At 38.9% G+C, this 22,710-nt stretch overlaps 1 protein-coding gene across 1 annotated transcript in view; it reads left to right on the forward strand.

The window, feature by feature from the left end:
• The window catches only part of TLN2 (talin 2), a 579,984-nt gene that overhangs the window by 431,740 nt on the left and 125,534 nt on the right, over positions 1-22,710 (forward strand). The window contains exons 36-41 of the mRNA XM_027851789.1: positions 2,365-2,508; positions 4,174-4,335; positions 8,994-9,134; positions 11,459-11,640; positions 13,104-13,236; positions 21,654-21,755. Coding sequence (XP_027707590.1) covers positions 2,365-2,508; positions 4,174-4,335; positions 8,994-9,134; positions 11,459-11,640; positions 13,104-13,236; positions 21,654-21,755 — 864 coding nt within the window. The remainder of the gene's footprint in view (positions 1-2,364; positions 2,509-4,173; positions 4,336-8,993; positions 9,135-11,458; positions 11,641-13,103; positions 13,237-21,653; positions 21,756-22,710) is intronic.

A 22,710-nucleotide genomic window follows, 5' to 3' on the forward strand; every position in this document is an offset into this window, starting at 1 on the left:
TGAATAAATGAATGAATGAACAAAGCATTTAATGTGCTAGGCACTGTGATAGATATTGGAGATGTAAAATCAAAAAGTGTACTAAGAAAAAGAGAAAGAAAGAAGCTGGAGGCGGGAGTTCTTAAGATATTTTGTGTCGCAGACACAAAAATCAGTCTGGTGAAGCCTATGGACCCATTCTTGGAATGTTTTTAAATGTATGAAATAAAATATATAGGATTATAAAGCAAACCGGTTATACTGAAATATAGTTATTAAGATATTTTAAAAACAAATTTGTGGACACCAAGTTAAGAACCTCTGCTCTAGAACTGGTCCCTCTTCCAGACAAAAGAGTTGAAACTATAGCTTCCTACTAGTTGTAAGATCCCAGAGTTGGAAGCTCAACAAAAGTGTAGTATCTTTCACATTTTTTTTGTTTCTTGTCTGAGCTGGTACGGAAGATGGTAACGAAGAGGATAAGAGAAGCTCTTGGCCAAGATGGATAAAAGAATGAATGAATAAATAAAGTATTTATTATTTACTGTGTACCAAGTATTATGCTAAGTTGCTGGACTTGAGAAATGAAAAAAGCAAAAACCGTCTTTGCTGTCAAAGAACTTGCATTCTAACATGAAGAAAACACATGGGGAGTGGTGGCCAAAGAAAGGGCACTTTAATCTGGAATGTTACTGGAAGGGTGAGTGGGGTCCTAGGAAGTGGGTTGACACACCTCATCCAGGAACAGTGGCAGAGGTGATTTGATTCTGCTTCTAGAGGAGACATGGGAGCCTGCAAAGCAATTGAGGCTATGGAGGAAATGAAAGATGTCCTTGAGAGTGGGAATGTATTGGCTGAGACTTTCCTGAAATAGCAGTCCAGAAGAGCAATTATCAGTCAGTGCAGGGAGACCCTAGATTGCACATTTCTTTCGGCTTATTGTCTCTAGAGTGGATGGTAAGCCTGTGGAGGAGACAGGAGATGGCCTGAGAGTAGGGAATACAGAACTATATATATTCCCCCAATGGTTTAATATGTTTATATTATTATATATTACTTATATTATTTTTATATTTTTATATTATATTTTAGATATATTTATTATAATATATTTTTTATATTTATATTTTCTGTGTTTATATATAAATAAACATATATTTAAATAACAAATATATAAACATATAAATATATATTTTAATATTATATTTATTATAATATATTTTTGTATTATATTTATTATATAAATATAATATTTAATATTATATATTAAAGTGGTTTAATATTATATATTAAAGTGGTTTTTGAACTATTGCAATTACTGTTATATGTCTTTGTTCTTATAAAAACAGGTACAACTTGTTTGAATTGTTTCAGGTCTTAGGATCACAAGGTCTAATTGGTGTTCAAAAGCAGAGTTCAAGTGAGAAAAGATTGGGACACTCAGCAGTAATATATTAGATGTCACCCCTGCTCCTTCTACTGTGGACATCTTGTGAATTTTTTAAATAACTGTTTGGTTGCCTTAACTGACCCTAAAAAATTCCACTGTTGCCATGAGTCCTCCCCAGAGAGGATTTGCATCAGTCTTGAATTTGGAAAGTTGAAGTGGATAAAAGAAATCTTCTAATTATCTGAGTATACGACAGTCAGTGCCATGCATATTTCTGGGTTGTACGAATTGGAATATTTTCACTCAATTATCAGGAATATTCTTGAAACAGTCATACCTCATTATGGATTAAATGCTTTTTTTTTCCTCTCCAGAAAATGTTTCAGTGATTTCGTATATGCTGTACTGTACCTGAATCAGCATTTCTCAGTCATTTTCATTATATCCGATTTTCACCAAACATGTCAGCAGCTAGGGCTGAATATTTTATAGCTTGGATATTGTTATCATTTTTGGCAATATTGTCACCATTTTTATCTCTTGGTAGCCTCATGAGGTAGATAACACAATCCCTATTTAACAACTGAGGACACTGAGGCTGTAGAACTTGTCAACTTCCTCTAGTATAGATAGGGAAGGTTAGAACCTCAGCCTTTGGAAGGCTGAGCATGGGTCTTATGCAAAAAATACCGCTGAAACTGTGTTTGTTGCAGTAAGCTGCCAGGTAGCCGCATTAGTGCAGAGAGCTGGTCCTGAATCAGAAACACCTAAGTTCAAATCCTGCCTCAGATACTTACTAGCTGTGTGACCCTGGGCAAGTCACTTAACCACTGCCTGCCTCAGTTTCCTCAGCTATAAAATGAGTAATAATAGTAGCACCTACCTCCCAAGGATTGTTGTGAGGATCAAATCAGATCATATTAGTAGATTGCTTAGCATAGTTCCTGGCACATAGCAGGCACTTAATAAACACTTGTTTCCTTCCTTTGTTCTAGGCTGCTTACCTCGTTGGCATCTCTGATCCCAACAGTCAGGCCGGCCACCAGGGTCTTGTAGATCACATCCAATTTGCTAGGGCTAATCAGGCGATCCAGATGGCTTGTCAGAATCTGGTGGACCCAGGCAGTAGTCCATCACAGGTAACCCTTTTGAGCAATGTGAAAAATGCTTTACCGAGGCATCCAACTTCCTACCGTACTATATCCTAGCTAGGTAAAAGGAATTGTGAAGGTGGGGTGAAGATGTTGCACATCCCAGATTCAAACAGTGCAGTGTTCTAGATGAATCTGGGAGTCCTTGAAACTTGTTATAGATTGAAAATTAAAGAATGATATGTTAGAAAATAGAAAACCTTTGTTATTGCCTAGATAAAATAAAATCAGCAGTGAGGGGGTCGGGGGAAGGGTGGAGTATTGTGTCCTGTGTTTCTTTATGATACTTAGGCAGCACTGGGGGCAGCTAGGTAGCTCAGTGAATAGAGTGTCAGGCCTGGAGTCAGGAAGACCTGAGTTCAGGCTCCACACACTTCCTAGTTGTATGACCCTGGGTGAGTCACAACCCTGTTTGCCTCAGTTTCCTCATCTATAAAATGAACTGGAGAAGAAAATCACAAACCACTCTAGTATCTTTGCCAAGAAAACCCCAAAGTGGGTCACAAAGAGTCAGACACAACTGAAATGACTCAACAGCAACATCTAACTTAAAAACAATCAAGTTTGCTGGTAATGCCAGTTTAGCAACATTTTGTGTCTTCTACCTTCCATCAGTACCTCTTAAGCTACATGTTGCCTTTCTGTAAATATCTCTTCCTCTTCTTTTGCTCTTTTATTGCTGCCTTTTATTTTAACTTTAACCTCATTGCATCTGTATAGAGCTATAACTAGGGTGATGCAGCTGGAATTTGTTTCAGAGTGCTGAAATCTAGTGGGTGCTGTCAGTATTTTGAATCTTTCAGCAGCATAGAAACAGCTGAGCTTGGCTCCTGGTTAGTAAAAATAATTAGTTAAAGTAGGAAGCTAGCCATTTTCCTTCACTCCCTTGGTCCATTTGCCTACCTGGAATCCTTCCTTAACTCCCCTCCCCCACCCCCATGTCCCATACAGGTTCCTCAGCAGTATTTGCCATGTTTCACCCTGTTTACCCCAGGTATATTTTTTGCTACTTACCCGAGTTGCAGAAATGTCTACTTTCAGCTCTGCATTTATAATTAGAAGCCCAGTTTGATTGATTCCATTTTTTATATCACTCTAGTTATGACCCTGAATGAATGATTGATATGTGGAACTAGTTCCATGTGTTTTGTTTAAGGAGTGGGGAGGGGTACATACTGAATATATGCAGCAGAGGGTAACAATTGTATGCAGGTTTCTCAGCAGTTGATGTTAGGGAAGCTCAGAAATGGTAAAGACCTCAAGCCCCATTCCAGTGGAAAAGAAAAAAGTCATGTATGTTTCTCAGTGATGCCTAAGTCAGTATTGATAGCCCCATACTACAGCATGTCAAAATCCTTGGCACCTCTACCTCTTTTCTCCCTCTTTGTCTCCTTCGGGTCATTTTTTTTTCTATTTCCCTTTTCTTTCCTTCTTTCCTCTCTTCCTTCCCTTCTTATCATATTCCTACCCTTCCTGCTGGCAGGAGGCTATGGAACCCATGGAACCCCATCACCCTGTGAGACAATAGAACCCAATGTCAGTAGACCTGAAATCAACTTTGGTATCTGTGAGCTGATTCATTTGGAATCTAGATTTTCAAAGCAAAGCTTATGAACCAGATTCCCTGCAGCACTCAGGTTCTCTCTTTTATAGGTTTTGTCAGCTGCTACAATTGTCGCCAAGCACACTTCTGCCTTGTGTAATGCCTGTCGCATCGCTTCGTCTAAGACAGCCAACCCAGTGGCCAAGAGGCATTTTGTTCAATCAGCAAAGGAGGTCGCCAACAGCACTGCCAACCTGGTGAAAACCATCAAGGTAGGTCACTGAACCGTCTTCTGAAGCTTTTTCCTCCCCTCTACCCCACATACATACAATATATGCCACACATACAATATAGCTCAGTCTCTGAATGCCAGATTTATGTTTTGCTCTCAATGTTAATACTTCCACCCATGAAAAGTTGTTTTATTTCCAGCTAGGGTATTCATTAATTTCATATCCATGTGGGCCAGTTTTGCTGAATTAACAGCCTGAAATTCTGTCTACTTATAATGGGAAGGGTGGAGATTGTAGAGAAATCAATATATATGTAGATATATAGATATATGTATATATGTATATATGTATATATATAGTATATGTATATATAGATATACACATACACATACATATGCATGTATATATGTATATATTTACTAAAAACTACATAGAATTCTACTTAAATGTATTTGAAAAGTTCAGTTCTATTTAAAAAAAAAAGTGTGTCTACGATCTATATCTTTGCAGAAAATACGTCACCCAGGGTAGCAAATGTATGCAGATTTCCCGATTATTGACGATGGGGGAGCTCAGAGACAGTAAAGGCCTCAAGCCGCATTCCATGGGGAAAAAAAAAGTTATCCCAGGGTTTTCTTGAAAGCCAATTTGTTTCCTCTTTCTAGAGACCATAAGAATAGATATAAAATGGAGGAAGTGAAAAGTACAGAGAAGGGCAGGTGAAATCTTTTCTGACATACGTAATATGACAGAAATAGTATTGTTGTTTTTTCCTGATGGAACAAAGATTAGGATAAGTGGAAACATGTAGAAGAAGGAAAGAGGCAAGTTTTTTTAACAGAGAAATGCATTGCCTCTAGGTCATGAGTTACATCTGTAATCCCCTTTCCTATAAATATTTTGTGACAGTATGGGAATATTCTTATGCCATAAGAGATATGTCCTATGAATGTAATGGAATACTATTACACCAGTTCCATAGGTAGGATCTTCCAAATCAAATCTGGCCAAATGTCCCTTCTTTAGTTGTTTCTTTGTGTTTTGTTGGTGTCCATAGATGACATTTGCTGATGTAAAATCAACTAATCTGGAAAAAAATGAAATAAAATGTATACATTCTGTAAAATTTAAAATATTGCTGTACTAAGTTAAGGGAAAATGAAGAGGACTTTTATTCTCTTTAGCTTCCAGTGGCTCTTCTTTGCATCTTTCCTTGGTTTTAAACACTGAGTAATCTGTATGCAAAACCTCTCTCTTACAGTTCCTTTCAGATTCTTCTAGGGATGTCACTTTTCTCATAGCAACTCACTTCAGTAAATGAGACTGGTGATGTCCTAAAAGACAAGCTTGCAAGTGATTATGTGAGTAGAGAGAAGGGAAGTGATGTTAGACTCAGCAAGATTGGGCAAATAATTAGAGGAGTGAGTAAAAGCAAAGCATCAAGGATGCCTTCAGAGTTACAAACCCTGGTGATTGGAAAGACGGTATTTCCTTCAACACAAACTAGGAAGTTTGGTGATGGTCTTTTTTGTACATGTTGATTTTGAGATTCCTTTGGGGTAAACAGGTAGAGTGTTCTAATAACAGATGGTCATGCAGCACTAGAACTTTCAACTAAGTATAGACTTATAAAGCTTTCTTGAGAAGGAGAGACTTTTTAAAATTTTCTGATTTCATTCACTTGAAGCACTCTGTGTGCAGACATATACTTATTATATATATTCGTGTATATATGTATATATTCTTTCCAAAGCTTTCACTTTCTTATTACTCTTATTCTGATTACATCAGTGACAAAGTCTCAATTCGATCTAATCTTGTACTATAGATTGTAGATATAAAACTGGAAGGGTCCTTTGAGGTTATCTGATCCAACTCCTTGATTCTCTGATTTTCAAATAAAAAAACTAAGGCCCAAAGATTATTTTGCCCAGGGTTGTATAGCAGTGAATAGCAAGTGGCATCCATCTTTAAGACTTGGTGATTATCCTTTTAATAACGAGGGTATGTCTACTACTAGGCCTGTACCCCAAAGAGATTAAAGAAAGAGAAAAAATATGCATTTGTACAACAAGTAGTTATAGCACCTCTTTTTGTAGTATCAAAAAATGGAAACAAAGGAGGTTTCCATCAGTTGGGTAATGGCTGGAAAAAAATGTTTTGGTATTTTTGTTTTGTTTTGTTTTGGGAGGGGGGGATGTTTTGTGACAGTATTGGAATATTCTTATGCCATAAGAGATAGTTCTGTGAATGTAATGGAATACTATTATAACATACGAAATGATAAAAGAAATGATTTCAGTGAAACCTGAGATTTGTATGGGCTAATGCATAGTAAAATCAGGAGAACAATATTTATACATTACAGTAGCAACAAACCACTTTGTAAAGTGGTTTGTAAAGACAAACAACTTTGAAAGCTGTAAAAACTATGATCAAAAAAGGGATAATCAACTGTGATTCCAGGGGACCAGTATGAAACATGCTACTGGTTTTCTGAGAGAAGAGGTGATGGACTCGGGGTACAGAATGAGACATTTTTTAGATAGATAGGGCCAACGGGAGAATTTGTTTTACTTGGCTGTGGCTATTTTGTTACAAGAGTTTTATTGTTGTTGCTCTTGTTATTTCCGGCGGCTTAGGGGCAGTGGGAGAAAGAAAATAGTTCTTTAGTCATTAAAAAAACTTTTTTTAATGAGGTCATGTCCAGTTTATGTTAGAAAATCAGGAGTTGGTAGGATGGGGAGGAAGAGTAGGAAAGTAGAAACAGCAAGGAACAGAAGGTTACTGAATCTGCGATAGGTTGTCAAGGTTGTGAATATCTGAAACCAAGCCTTTTATCTATTGACTACCCTGGAGCTTTGAGTCTTGAGGGTTTCTTGTATTGGAAAATGAAATATAAGAGACACATCACCAGTCACACCCACTCTCCTCCAAAGAAAATTGTGTAGCTATCTTCTCTTTCTTCCTTCATTCAGCTTGTTACTCTAGTTTCAAATTAAATGTGTGGAATGGAATGTTATTTTAACTTGGGCAGTTGCACTGGTTGGATGCCAACTAAAAATTGTGCAAGAGTGGCTTTTGTTTTTCCAAGAAGCCAGAGCATGGCCTTGCCCCGTAAAGCAATACTTAGTTCATTCCCTTGAGATTAAACATCGTCACTGTGCACTCAATACAAATGATTCTGCTCCCTCTTTGATAGTACGTGGCATGGCTGTAAGTATATTCTCTTCTTTCTTGCTTTCCCCATTTAAAGTGGATTTTGCAAAAGAAAAAAAATTGTTTGACTGTGGTCTTTTCTTATTTCTGAACCTCGTTACAGTTGTCTCTGAGTGAGTGTGGCAGAGCAGAAAAAGAGAATGACTGGTAGCCTAGGAAGCTGGGTTCTAGAATGTACTCTGTTAGCAGGTACCTTTGTAACAGGGCAAGTGACTCTGGTTCCCTGGGCCTCCATTTCTTCTCTATTAAAATGAAAAAGGTGAACCAGATGATTTCCATATCTCAGTTTCTAAGAATCAGTGAGTTCTTTCAACAACGAATCCATGTCTACCAAAATTGCCCTAGGGTATAATTGGATATATGTCTTTGTGTCATAAACCCCTCTGAGGTCTGGTTAAGCATATAGGCCCCTTCTCAGAATAATGTTATTAATTGCATAAAATAAAATGCATAGGATTAAAAAAAGAAATAAATTACATTGAAATAAAGATGTCATTGTTTTCCCATGCAAGTTCATGGACCCCCTAAAATTGATCCACATTCTTTAGGTTAAGAACCTTGTTCTATGAGATGAGAGGCAGTGTGGTAAAGGAGAGAATGTACTTCCTGTACAGTCAGAGGGGTTGGAGATATTCACATCATCTCTCAGTCACTACTCATGTGACCTTGGGAACAAGGCACTTAACCTCTCGATGCCTCAATCTCCTCAACTGTAAACTGAGGGTTTGTACTAGATGGCCTCTGAAGTCCCTTCTAGCTCTAAGTGTATCTTATGAACTTTTAGAGGTTCCTAACCTATTAGGATAGATTAACAGACGGATTAGGATGAAAGAATTCTGAGTCCAAGAGATAAGAAAGTGCATGAGACTTGACTGTTCTACAAGCTTTGGCAATACCATCTGATCAGAGTAGCTGATTTGGGGAACAGGAGTCAAGAATGCCTGAAAGGGCCAGGATATTGGGTTACATGCTTCTGTACTGCTTATTAATTTAATCTTTAGGCACTTTAGTATAAAGCCAGTTGAGAAGATGCTTCCTTGGAATGGAAACCTTCTGCCTTTAAATCACAGGCATATTTATATCCGTAGGTTTCTTTGGATAGAGAATTAGTGTTGGCTTGTGATACTTGAGTCTCCAAAGGATTCCATTCAGTTTTAAAGGTGCTTGGCTCTGGTTTTTGGAGATACTCCAAATAAACCAGGAGAAGAGCATTATTTCAAGAATGTATCATTCTCCCCTTTGTGGAACGGTAGTCCATATGATTCAGGAGGTCAGTTGTTACATGAGATGCATATTCTACTTTGTTTCTTAAAATTGTCCTGTATCCAGTAGCTCTTTGCTCTTATTTCCCAAATGTTTTAAAAATCCTGAACAAATCAGATCACATTCTTTTGAAACAGAATGGTTTTAGTGCCCCCAGGGACAGGCACTGGATATCATTATACAGAAAATTCTTCTGTATTTTCTCTTCACACCAGGCTCTGGATGGAGATTTCTCTGAAGACAATCGCACTAAGTGTCGAATTGCAACTGTGCCCTTGATTGAAGCGGTTGAAAATCTGACAGCATTTGCTTCCAACCCTGAGTTCGTCAGCATTCCAGCCCAGATCAGCTCTGAGGTAGGACGTGTCTCCTTTTTCCTTCTTTGGGGGTTTCCAGGAGGCAAGAAAAAATAGGTTTGGGTTTAGTTATTTGTGGTGTTGAATGTATGTGAGAAGTTAATAGCTGAAAGTGCTTAAATATGTGCAAAGTATAATTTTATTATTGTTATCATCAAGGAGATAGTATTCTAGCCTGAGTGAAAAATTAAGAAGTTATAACAATGACTGTTTGACGCTGAATTTTCAGTATGCAAAATGGGGAAGTTGTTGGGAGTATTTTAGATCTGAGGTTGGTGTTTGTTTGTTTCAAATACAGAGAAACAAGCTGTGAGTTTGTTGTGTTTACTTGCTTTTTTTTTTTCCCAAAGACTCTGGGTTCCCCAGCACATCTCAGACCTTTATGTAATAGATGCCCTTGTTTTATCATACCCTATCTGCCATGCTACAGTCCTTGTTTACTCCAAGGGACTCCAAAAGAGAAAGAAGAATATAACCTGTACAAATTTTTATTTTTTTTTTTGTCATCTACCAACAGGCTTTTCTCAAACAAACCTTCTACCCTCTGGGGCTTTAATGTTCATATACTTCTCCTGTGGCACCCTTTGTCCTGGGTAATGAAAAATAGCCCTTTCTAAGAAAAAAAGTCGTTGAGTACATTGTTTCCTGGTTCTCCTTTTTTGATTTTGCATCAGTTCATACAAGTCTTCTTATTGGAGACTTCTTAAGGTAGATGATAAGAACTACAAACAATTAGAGATAAAACAACATGACCATATTATAGTTCTTTCCATACCACCCTTGTAAGTCAGTAGTCTTTCCTCCCCCAGGAAAACGAAAGCTATGCACATTAATTCTCCCATGGTCCCAGATAAGCTATCAGACTCTTTGCAAGAAAGACTGGTTTGTCCTGCTCAGGGGTGAATTTCAGTATCAGTAGTCAGGGAAGTGATATTCAGTATTTTAACTTTTTATGTGAGAAAAGCAAAAAAACATCACTAGAATACATCACCTACTACAGTAGAATCTGGATGGCTAGTGAGATCCCAAAGACCTTTGCTACAGAATGGAAATCTTCATTTTATAATCTCATGAAACTTTTATCTGTAAACATGATTCTGGATTATTTTCTATTTCTCTTTCCTGGGATGCATGACCTAAGTCTTGGGCTACAGAATCCTGCTGCTCCTGTCTCCCAGTTCCGTGACCTTCATGCAACACTATGCTTCTCAGTATCCCAACTTGAAAGGGTACAAACTTTCTGATGTTACTCTCCAAAGAGGAGAAGAGGGGTAGGACAGTGGGAAAGAAAAGGAAAATGGAATAGTCATGTTGGAACCTACAAGTAATATGTAACCATAACCATCTCTCAATTTCTTGTACTTCTGGGATAGTACAAACCATTGAAATACAAAGATAATTCAAAACTCTCATTTTCATATAGTAGTTTTGAGGTTTCTCACATTTACAACTGCTGCTGACAAATAGTAAAATTATCACATTTGTATTCAAATTCTTCCTTTCCCCTTTTAGATGTCAGTAAACAGTAGGGGAGAGAAAAATCCCACGGGTTAGATAACCTGCAAACCAGATAATCATGTGTTGTTATTGTTCAGTCATTTTAATCGTGTCCGACTCTTTGTGACCCCATTGGGGGTTTTCTTGTCAGAGATGCTGAGCCTTGAAGTGTTCAAGGCTCAACTTCCTTCTCCAGCTCATTTTACATAGAGGAAACTAAGGCAAACCAGGGTTAAGTGACTTGCCTGGAGTCACAAAGCTAGTTAAGTGCCTGAGGTCAAATTTGAACTCAGATCTTTCTGAATCCAAGCCATTCCTGAATCCACTGTGCAACCTAGCTGCCCCAGATAATCATATGAATAATTAATTATATTGATTGCACATATATTACTCAACATGCAGCATATGTTAAAGGTTATAGTCCTGTGATGCTCTGTGAGCCATTTTTAATAACATGCATACTAGTTTTATATATCCATTGGGTGCTGTTATCTCTGTCTATATATCAGTAAGAAGATTATAGCATGGATTGCTATACTGATACCCTGCAAAAGTCTTCTTTCTTGATTAGTGACTCCCACTCAACACCCCCAGATCTTTTTAGGACCTGATCCACCATCAGACGTAAGAGAGCTTCCTGTCAGTACAGATACCTTGTCCTCACCAATATTACTCCATCTAACATACTGATTTTTCTTCCAAATTCTGAAAGGCTATGTAGATGCATCTATTTAATATATGTCACTTTCAAGGAATTTTTTTCTGTCCCTAGCTTATACTGCATCATTCCTAAACTAACAACAACCCCACTGCTTTATTTTTCCCAGGGATCTCGGGCACAGGAACCTATCCTAGTCTCAGCCAAGACCATGTTGGAGAGTTCATCTTTCCTGATCAGGACTGCTCGCTCTTTGGCCATCAATCCTAAAGACCCACCCACCTGGTCTGTCCTTGCTGGACATTCTCATACTGTATCAGATTCCATCAAGAGCCTCATCACTTCCATCAGGTAAGTGTCTCCCGAATGGATTTTCACCACGGCTCCCCTTCGTTTTCCAGTAGTATAATAATCATGCCTTTTATTTATATAGTGATTTACAGTTTCAGATTACTTTAGGTCCATTACCTTTTGAAACAATCCTTTGAAACAGTCCTGTGTTATAGGTATTGCTGGCATTATCATCCCTGTTTTTTTTATAGGTGGAAAGATTGAGATCAACTGATTGGCTATAGGTCATGCAGTTAATTAGTGGCTGAGCTGGAACTGGAATCACATCCTCCCAGCTCCAAGTCCAGTGCCCTTTCCACAACACCAAATGCATCTGGCCTGTTATTTAAACTAGGATTTGACTGTGATATCATTTTATCTGGGTGCCAATATTGTCTATCACCTGTGTCACCTAGATACTCAGGCAAGGATAACCAGTATTTGTTGTTCTGCCCTGAAACAGAAGTTTAGGGTTTAATCTAATTCTCTGGTAAAATCATGTGAATATTTGGAGTCCTGCTAAAACTGTGGCTGTCTCTGTCTCTGCCATCTCCTTATTAGGACTTTTAACATTCCTTGCTTAGAATATTATATTTTTAAACAGTTTAGATTTAATTCTATACAGAGGGACTAAATGAATCTCTCCTCTTACACAGTTACACTTTGTTTCTTATTTACTTGAGAAGGTCATAGAATTGGCTAGCACTTTCCTGCTTAATATTCTTAATCAGCATTATGAAATTTAGAAGCCCATGCAAAGAAAAATCCATTAGGTATTATTCTTATCCTTAATACAACTTGGGGTTCCCTCAGTAGTGTATAACATAGCTCATTTGCACTAGAAATAGAACTCACCTTTCACAAAAATAATAATAATAATAGCTAACATATAATGCCTTAGGGTTCACAAAGTGCTTTCCATATATTATTTCAATTCTCGAAACAGCCCTATGAGGTAAGTCCTATTATCATCCCCATTTTACAGATAAGGTTACACCTAAGGCACAGAGAGATTAAGAGACTTGCCCAGGGCAATACAGCCAGTAAGTGTCTGAGGTCGGATTTGAGGCTAACGTTTATAATGGTGTTATACTTAAACCTATGTGAAGTCTTAGCCTGTATCCCCAGTATTTGGCCATTCATGGAATATTTGGGCAATTAAGGTTAAAGAGGGTTTTATTAACTTCCTGAAATAGAGTGTGTTCTTCTGGTATCGATTTCCTCCCAAGTTGAGGACAGTTTCCTACAGTTTCCTTCATCTTGGTGAGGCAGGGTGTCCCAAGAGCCTTACTCCAGGGATAATACATAACTCGAATTTACAAGAAGGTATTAGAGAAAGATGGTGAGGAATCTGTTGCTTATTGAATAGCATAATGAAAGAGGACATGTGATCAGAGACTCCCAAAGCACTAATCCTTAATGTGATGTCCCAAAGCAAACTGGACTCATCTTTTCTCCTAATAAAAAGGTTCTCTTTGTTTCAGGGATAAGGCTCCAGGCCAGAGAGAGTGTGACTATTCCATTGATGGCATCAATAGGTGTATCCGAGATATTGAGCAGGCCTCTCTGGCTGCTGTCAGCCAGAACTTAGCCACAAGGGATGACATCTCAGTAGAGGTAATGATTGCTGTTCAAATAGAAATTACTCCGTTTATCCCCTACAGACTAGAATGTTGTAGAGAGATCTAGTGTTGAGATCCTAAATCCTCTTCATTGTGTGGCTGTGCCCTTGAGTCTCAAAACTGTATTAGCTCTGTGCAATCTCTGGAGAAGTTTGTAGTAGTACTAGTAGCAGTAGTGCTGGTAATACAAGTAACAGTAGTACTAGTACTACTAGTAGCAGTAGTACTAGTAGCAGCAGCCGTAGCAGCTAACATATATGTAGTGCTTTAAGGTCTACAAAGTGCTTTACATGTACTTTAAATAATCTCATTTGTCCTTACCTGTGAGGATCACCACTACCCTGTGGGGTAGGTGCTGTTATTATTCCCAGTGATTTGCCCAGGATCACATAGCTAGCTTGCTGGAAAGTGTCTGAGGCAGAATTTGAACTCAGATTTTCCTGACTCCAATTCTAATGATCCATCCATTGTGCCACCCAGCAGTAGACTGTATGCTTTTTGCCTAAGAAACAATCTTGCTATGTATAGAGAAATTCATCTCGAGAAGGCTAGCCAGTGAGTGATAACATTTTCCAGCCGCAACTCATCAAAACTGTCTCCTGAGATAAAGAGGGTTTGTACTTCAATAACTGAAGGGAATATACTTGTTGAAATCTTATGTATATGATTGGTATATGTATATACCTATAATAATGTTATATATAATATATGTATAACATAGTCTAGTAGCAACAGTGTTCAAGGCTCATATATATTGGCTATTAAAAGAATTAGAAAACATGTGGGTATCTGGGAATAGTAATAATAATAATACTATTGATAATAATAATAGCTAGCATTTTATAGCACTTTGAGGTTTGCAAAATGCTTTACAAATATTATCTCGTTTTATCTCTTTATTTAATAATGAAAAGGGATAAGGACATGTGATGGTAGCTTTCTTCAAGTATGGAAGAGGGGGTTAGATTTGTTCTTTGTGGCCCCACAGGGAAGATTTTGGAGCAGTGTGTAAAAGTTGTCAATGAACAGATATGAGCTCCATATATGGAAAAACTTCCCTAACAAGTTAGAGCTATCTTAAAGTTCAGTGAACTAAGAGGCAGTGGGTTCCATATTACTGGAGGTCTGTAAGTAGGCATTCTATGACCACTCATTAAGGATGTCGTAGAAGAGATTCCTGTTCAGGGACAGATTAGACTAGATTATCTTTGAAGTTCCTTTTCCCTTTTAAATTATGTGACTGTGAAGACAAAAAATATTTTTTGCTTCAGTCTCTTCCTGTGGTAAATTTAAGGTACTTAATCCTGGAGTGGAGTGGCTAGGGTAGCTATTGAGCAAGGAATAATCAATGGATCATGGATGGAAGGAAGGAAGGAAAGTAGGTATACTGCTTGTTGAAAATTGAAATTAACATGTGACCAGGATTTCTCTCTGAGTAGGTTGAGAAGATGGCTCCTACCAGTGGTAGGTACAGATTGTGAAAATGGAAAACAATAGACACTAGAAATTGAAAAAAAGATGGAGTGTGTTATTAGTCCAGGCTTTCTAAATTCAATTTAGAAGATCATCAGAGCAGACCTTGGGACATAAATTTTGAATGTATCTATGTGCATTAACTGGGGGAAAAAATGCATTGATCAAATTATCTGGTTTTGCATTAAACTCAAATGTAGGCAGACCTAACTGAGCTAAACATTTTTACCATAAGATTATTAGCTATACAGCCTTTCATCTATTACTGTTACCAGGAAGCCCTTATCCACTTACACTATCAGTCTTGTAAATTGTTGAGCTGCTTTTTCCTAAAACTCGGAGGTAGAATTTTTTTTTCCATTTCTTAGGAGAGGATCAATTCCTTTTCTTTCCATTGTTGTTTTTTCCTTCTAAGTGCCCTTAATGTCTACCTTTGTTTCCTTTGATTCATCTCTACCTGCCACTTAATTTTCCCAGATGAGACTGTTGCACTAGGACTCTGTCTATAGATGGTGGTGCATTAGTTGAGTTATGTCCACCCTCTGTGGTGAAGCCCATTGTGACATGACATTTCTAGCCAACAATCATTCTGGTACATTAGGGCCAGTAGGGGGTGAAGGATGCAATAGACAAAAAGCAATCCATGAGTCAAGACTAGTGGTCAAGACCCTGACACTCTTTGTCTTTTCAGATCTGTTGCAGTTCCCTGGCCTTGAATCTCTACTCAGGCTAACCATCTTCCTTCTTCTCTCAGTCCCTTGAATATCATTGTTTCACAAATACTCTGGTACCAAGTTGGCTAGGTTTCTTATCACACTTGCTTTTTTTGCAGCTTGGATCCTGCTTCATCTGTCTCAGGCAAGGATTGTCCATCCTTCTGCCCCAGGGATTTGCTTAAGGACAGACTTGTGCCAGGCATGCTTTAAAGGACCTGGATTAGGTACCACTTAGAGTCAGTGGAACCGCTCACACTTTTTTGCCAAGTGTGTACGGGGCTTTCAGTAGAATGTAAGCTCCTTGAGGACAGGTACTGTCATTGTATCCCCAGCACAGACCATAATGCCTGGTAGGTATTCAGCACTTAACAAGTATTTTTTATTAATAATTTTTTCCTGATCCCAGTATAAATTGTTTACACCCACAATTCTCGGTGAACCAAGGCACGTTGATTTTTATGCAGTTCAGCCCAGCAGGCAGCCTGGCTACTGAACTACACCGTTATTATCTCAATGATAATCGCCCACTGTTGGACAACATGGAAGGGTTTTCTAGCATTTTAGGGACTCTTGGCAACTACTGAGAGTTAAGATTACTAGTTAATCAACTGATTGGCTTGATTATGAGTTCTGGGAATGTAATTTATGAGGGGATTTGTTTGGAAATGTTTACATTTGGAAATGTTTCCTTTTTGGAAGAAAATTAAAAATAAGAGAGGGTTGAACTTGGTAGTCAGAACCAGGTATGAGGCAGAGAAGCGGACTTCCAGATTTGAAAGCGACCTCTGCGGCCATCCAGTCCTACTCCTGTCTGAGAAGGCATCCCTACTATACCATTCCCAATTAGTGGTCGTCCAGACTTTGTTCAAAGACATTAAGTGAGAAGGAATCCATTCCTTCAGCTGACATAGACTCAAGGCCCTCAACTTTGTGATTATCATCCCCTAGAAACTCATGATTGTCAGTGTCCTTCCTTAGTGGGCACCCGGAACTAAACACAATAATAAAAGCATTGACTGACTCAGGAAATAAGACGGCTCGACTAACGCTTACCTGTTCCTGAAAGCTGTCCTTCCTATGCCAGCCCAAGTTTTTGTTAGAGTTTTCAGTTATTGTTATGTTATGCTGCCATCTCCCACTTAAGAGTCATACGAATTTGTCATCCACTAAAACCTTTGGTCTTTTTCAGACAAACTGCTATATAAACACTCCTCCATCTTAATACTTGAAAAAGTGACTTTTAGAACCCCAGTATGAAATGTACTACATTTATAACTATTAAATTTTGTCTTATTAGATTCCTCCCAATCTGTTAGCCTCTTTAGCAGGCTATTTTTGCATCTTGACTTTCTCACCCAGTGTGTTAGCTGTGCCTGCTGGGTTTCTGCCATTTGGAAAGAGCCTTTGAGCATAGAGGACTCTTCGTCCACAACCTGTGCGTAAGAAGACCTTTCCAGAAACTAGTGGAAAGAGTAGTACGTTCCTTCTCCATCATTCAGGTAGTCCTTTGATAGCCTAAAAACTGGTGCCACCCACTTTATTGTTTCTATCCTGTGGAACAGGGTCACCTCAACTCCCTAACTCTGCTCTCTGAGTCCTTATCTGTCACTGCAACTTGTGGAAGAACAGAAAAAAATGAAAGACTGTATTTATATCAATATATTCTTGACTCATGAAGTTGCTAGTGGATTGACAGGGTTATGAACCTCAGGAAAAGACTTGGGAACCAACATAAATCAATCAATAAGCATTTATTAAGTACTTACTAAGTAAATACTTACTTAGTAAGTACTAAATAAGTACTTATTAAGTACTAAGTACTTATTAAGTAATTATTCATTACATACTTATTAAGTACTAAGGATTTCTTATTCATTAAGTACTTACTATTGCCTATACAGACTAGGAATACAAAGAAAAACCAAGAAAAGTCCCTGCCCTCAAGGAGCTTCCATTCTAATGGAAAAGCAAACATATAGGATAAATATAGAGGTAAATGAATGTAGAATGAGAGAATGGCATTAGCAGTTAGAGGGACCAGGAAAGGCCTGCTACAGAAGATAGTGCTTGAACTGATTTTTAAAGATAGCTAGGTATTGCAGTAGATAGATTTTGGGCCTTGGAATCAGGAAGACCTGAGTTCAAATATTACTTCAGACACTACTAACAAGCTGTGTGACACTAGGCAATTCATTTAATCTTTCTGTGTCTCCATTTCCTCATCTGTAAAATGAGGCTAATAATATTACTTACCTCATGGAGCTATTATGAGGATTAAATGAGTTAATCTATGTAAAGTGCTTTGCAAACCTTCAAGAATTATATAAGTGCTAGCTAGAAAGCCAGGCATTCTAAAATTTGAAGGTTGAGAGAGAGACGCTTCCAGGCATGGAAGCTAGTGCACGGCATAGACAGAAGAGGGAATATCGTATACAGAAATGGCAGGAAGGCTGGTATGACTGGATCACAAAGTATGTGGAGAGGAGTAGAATGTAAAAAGAGTGGAGAGGTAGGAAGGGGCCAGGTTATGAAGACCTTTAAAAGCCAAAAGATTTTCTGTTTTATGCTGCAAGGATAACTAGGATATGGATAAGACGCTTCTGGAGTTTACTGAGCAGGAGGGTGACATGGTTAGAGCTCCACGTTAGGAAAATTACTTTGAGAGTTGAGTGGAGGCTGGATTAGAGAGGGGAGAAGAGACAGTGTGACCAGTTAGAAAGCTATTGTAATAGTTCAGGGGAGATGTGATGAGGGCCTGAACTAAAGTAATGGTTTTATGAATGGAGAGAATGAGATACACGTGCACACGCACACGCACACACACACACACACACACACACACACACAGACAGTGGGGGAAGTTTGGGGGATGAAGAACCAATTCAGTTTAGTGTATGCTGAGTTTGAGGTATTATGATTCAAAATGTTCAGCCAAGAGTTAATGATGTAGGAGAGAGACTAGACTAGAAAATCCTCTGCATAATCTCTGCATAGAGATGCTAATTGAACCCATGAGAATGAATGGGATTATTAAGTAATAGAGAATAAAGAAACAGGAGGAAAGGGCCCAGAACAGAGCTTTGAGGGGACACCTACAGTAACTGTGCTCGACATAGATGAAGAGCCAGCAAAATAGAATGAGGACAAGTGGTCAGACATATAGGAGGAGAATGAAGAGAGAGTAGAGTCCTTTGGACCCACCGTGGCACTTTTTTAAGTAGGTGATCATTGATCACTTCAGAAAACAGGTTCAGATGAGTGATAAAAATCAGAAGCCAGATTAAAAAGGTTTTAGAATGAAGTGATAGGAGAAGCAGAGGCATCAATTGGAGACAGATTTGTCGAGGGGTTTACCTGGGAAGGGAGAAAGAGATAGCTGGTGGGCCTGTTAGGATCTAGTGAGGGTATGTTTGTTTTTTAAGAAATTTGAGCACGTTTATCAATAATGAGGAAGGAATCAGTAGAAAGGGAGAGACTGAAGATTAGAAAGTGGTAGTAATGGCACAAGGCTCATATACAACAAAGTTCTGGCAAATTTGCCAATCACAGAGGCCAGGCTTCTTTCTGATGAGCAGTACATTGTCACCATGTATTTTTGCCTTGAATCATCTGGCATTGTGCACATGTGTGCATGGAGGCAAGCAGTGAATGCTCAGTGTTTCAGATTTCTAAGACATGTATTTTTTTAATTGAAAATTCCTGCTTAGTAATCTAATACTTCTTAGATAATCATCATGCTGGAGGAGATGGGAGGAGATGGGATCAAGGGTCCATGTAGAAGGACTGGCAAGCAGAGGGTGAATTCATCATCAGAGACTGGGGTGAAGGAGGAGATTGTGGGGGAAGGTGTCAGAAGGATATGAGATGAGGAGGAAGGGGTAAGAGGGAATTCTCAAGAATGACCTCTCTCAGTAAAGTAAGTAGTGAGGTACTCTTCAGAGAGAATTCAGGGAGAGGGTGGAGGAGAAGAGGTCAAGAGTGGTCTGATTAGCTTAAAAGAAGAAAAAGTTGGTAATAGCTGCTGTGATGAGTGTTACACAGAATCAAATACAGAGAAATAGAAGTATTGCCTTGCTGTAGTGAGGGATCAGTTGAGATTAGCTGGCATAAATTTGTAATGGACCCAGTCACTTCAAGAAGCCATGGGAGGAAGAGATTGTATATGAGCCCATGGTATGACAAGGGAAGTTGAATGAGGTATAGGCAGTCTGCCAAATTAGCCTGCTGGCACTGGAGGTGAGGACTAGGAATGCAAGAAGTTGCAGTTGAAAGAATGGAAGCTTTGGAGCATCATGCTGAGGCAAACAAATGGTTATTGCCTGTGTTTTGGCTTCCTAACGTAATATGGACGTCCTGGTCTTGGATCCTTGTCCTGGCAAAATTAGTCTTCCCATTCATCTCAAGCCCTCATATTGTGTCACTCAATAGATCAATCAATCAGCCAAGTATTAAGTGCCTATTGTATGCCGGACACTGTGCTAGGCACAAGTACAGCAAATGAAACAAGCTTTACTCTCAAAGAGCTTGTATTCTAATGGGGAAAACAAGAAGTCCACATAAAAATAGAGAAGATAAACTTAAAGTTAGTATTTACAGGGTAGTTAATACAAAAGGTTGCTTAGGAGAAAGGGCACCAGGGGCTGTAGGGATCAGGAAAGGCCTCCATAGGACGGTACCAACCAGAGCCTGGCTTTTCAGCTTACTCTGGTTCTCATTCCAACCTAAATCAGTCAGTCGACAAGCTTGTGCCAGGCGCTGTGTCAGGTGCTTGGGATACAAAAACTAAAGAGAGAGAGTACCTGGTCCTCATTTCCCAGGTGAGGACTGCCAGCCCCCTAAGAGGTTTCTTTATGGTATTTGAAATGCCTCATTAGCTTTCTAAATCAAAGTCATGAAAGGCTTTAAAAAGTTGGGGTTTGGAGGCTTTTTTGGGCAGAAAAAACATCTCTCCAAGTGCATGCCCTCCACTGTTGTGTCCCACTCCATTTCATGACCCATCTGTAGCAGCTCAGTGTATCTGGAATGTTTTGCTGTTCTTGGCTAGAGTCAGACTGTGGATGTACTTGTCATTGTGATGACAAGCAATTAGCAGAAACCTCCTGGAAGCCATTTTTTCCTTTCCCAGGATGTTTTTGTGGTTATTCCATAGGCTGTTTTTCTCATTACTTTCAATGAGCACAGATCTCCTAAGCACAAGACTCATATACAACAAAGTTCTGGCAAATTTGCCAACCACAGAGGCCAGGCTCCTTTCTGATGAGCAGTACATTGTCACCATGTATTTTTGCCTTGAATCATCTGGCATTGTGCACATGTGTGCATAGAGGCAAGCAGTGAATGCTCAGTGTTTCAGATTTCTAAGACATGTATTTTTTTAAATGAAAATTCCTGCCTAGTAATCTCATACTTCTTAGATAATCATCAACAATTTAGACTTTGCTTTATGGGTTCTCTGGGGTTACAAGAAAAGATACCAAAATCTTGTTCTAACTTTGGAATTCTTCCAGAATCCAGTTCAAATCTTTGAGACTGAGATTTTTTTTTAAACCCAGAAGAATTACTTTTGGGTGTTTCTTAGTGGTTACAGCCTCCTCATCTAAGAGAATTTATTGGGCCTGCCCCAACAATCCATAATTGGCACATAACTGGGCACAGTCTCCAGCATAGTATTTTGGAAATGAATCCCAACTCTCATAGTTGTGTTCTCTCTCTCTCTCTGTCTCTGTCTCTAAATTATCTTTGATAATTTAGCAAATTAGTTCCAAGATAGCTGAGCAATAACTTCAGTGCCAAGAAGAAACTCTCTGTTTTTGTTTTTGATACCTTTTGGCTGTATTTACTGGGTCCTTTTGTGGCTAGTTCAGTAGTTTCAGTGATTTTCCTGAATAATCTAATGATATTAAAATGAAAATGAGGGTATTACTTGTTATACCTTGCCAGCTGTGGCTGGAAACAAACAGGAGGCAACTTGGGGCTGTCAAACAGAGATGGAGACCCACCTGTGACCTTGTACAGAGTGCTTAGGGAGGCTGCTGGCCACAAGGAGTGTGAACCCTTGCTGCAGAGATGACTCCGAGTGAGTAGTTTTAAAGAGCCAGCACCGTTGTGATCATCCAGTTGATCCAGTTGTGGGCCTTCATCGCTATGCGCACCTGTCTTTTATGAACCAGGGCAGTCCAGTGAGTAAATCGTAGGAGAACTTGACGATGCCTTTCCTTATCAGGCTTTGCAGGAGCAGTTGACATCAGTGGTCCAGGAAATTGGGCACCTTATCGACCCCATTGCTACAGCAGCTCGAGGAGAAGCAGCCCAGCTGGGACACAAGGTACTCTGGCCTCATGCGATTCTTTTGAGTGTGGATGTGTATCTGTGTGTGTATGCATGCGTGAGCACATTGCCCATCTGGATCTGCTTAGAGAAGGAGAAGTATTTGAATTGGTTATGCTCCCAAGAATCTCTCCCATCATGCTGTCAGGTACGTCGGATGGTTGCTTCCAACACTACATGAAGCTATAGAAAATGTCACTTAGCCTCATCCTAGTGTGCACTCAAGAAATTAAATCATTTCGGGACCTACCGTGCCAATTGAGGTCCAACAGAAGCAGCTATGCCCTGTGCCTCTTACTCGTAGGCATTGCAACAAATGACCCTTCCCTGCTAGCACCCTTCTTTGACAGTGCGTTCCTTCTAAAGAACCAGAGCTCTTAGAGGTCTTTGGTACAAATAAAGACTGATCCAAACAGGCTAATTCTGACTTCTAGAGCTTTTTTTTTTTTTAAATCATTTAAGCTTACCTCATTTTAGTGTATTTTAAGGTAGTACATCTGTCCTGATTCTTGAAATTTAGGGAAAATAATTGTTGCAGATAGTCTTTGCAAAGCAAAAGCCTTTCCCTTACTACTTGCCTAAGAGAGTCATTCTCCAAGTGCTAATATTTCTTTTATTTTAAATGCTTATTAAATCTTTAAACTGTATTGAATTAATTATGTAAATTCTTCACTGGTACTTGACTTATTTTGGAAACGTTCATGGTAGATACTATAAAATGGGTTTTAATTTCCCTGTGATTTTGTCCATAGATCATGTTCTTCAGATAAAGAAACCAAGTTTCCAAAATTTCTGCATTAACTAATCCATCAATTAATACTAACACTTTTGGTTGCTTTTTCTTTTTTTTATGCCAAAATCACCTAAACGTGTCTAGGGGTGGGGAACTTGCGAACTCAAGGCCACATGTGGCCCTCTAGGGCCTCAAATGTGGCCCTCTAGGGCCTCAAATG

The sequence above is a fragment of the Vombatus ursinus genome, unplaced genomic scaffold (genome assembly GCF_900497805.2).
Source record: "Vombatus ursinus unplaced genomic scaffold, bare-nosed wombat genome assembly UNPS02009205.1, whole genome shotgun sequence".
NCBI lineage: Eukaryota > Metazoa > Chordata > Mammalia > Diprotodontia > Vombatidae > Vombatus > Vombatus ursinus.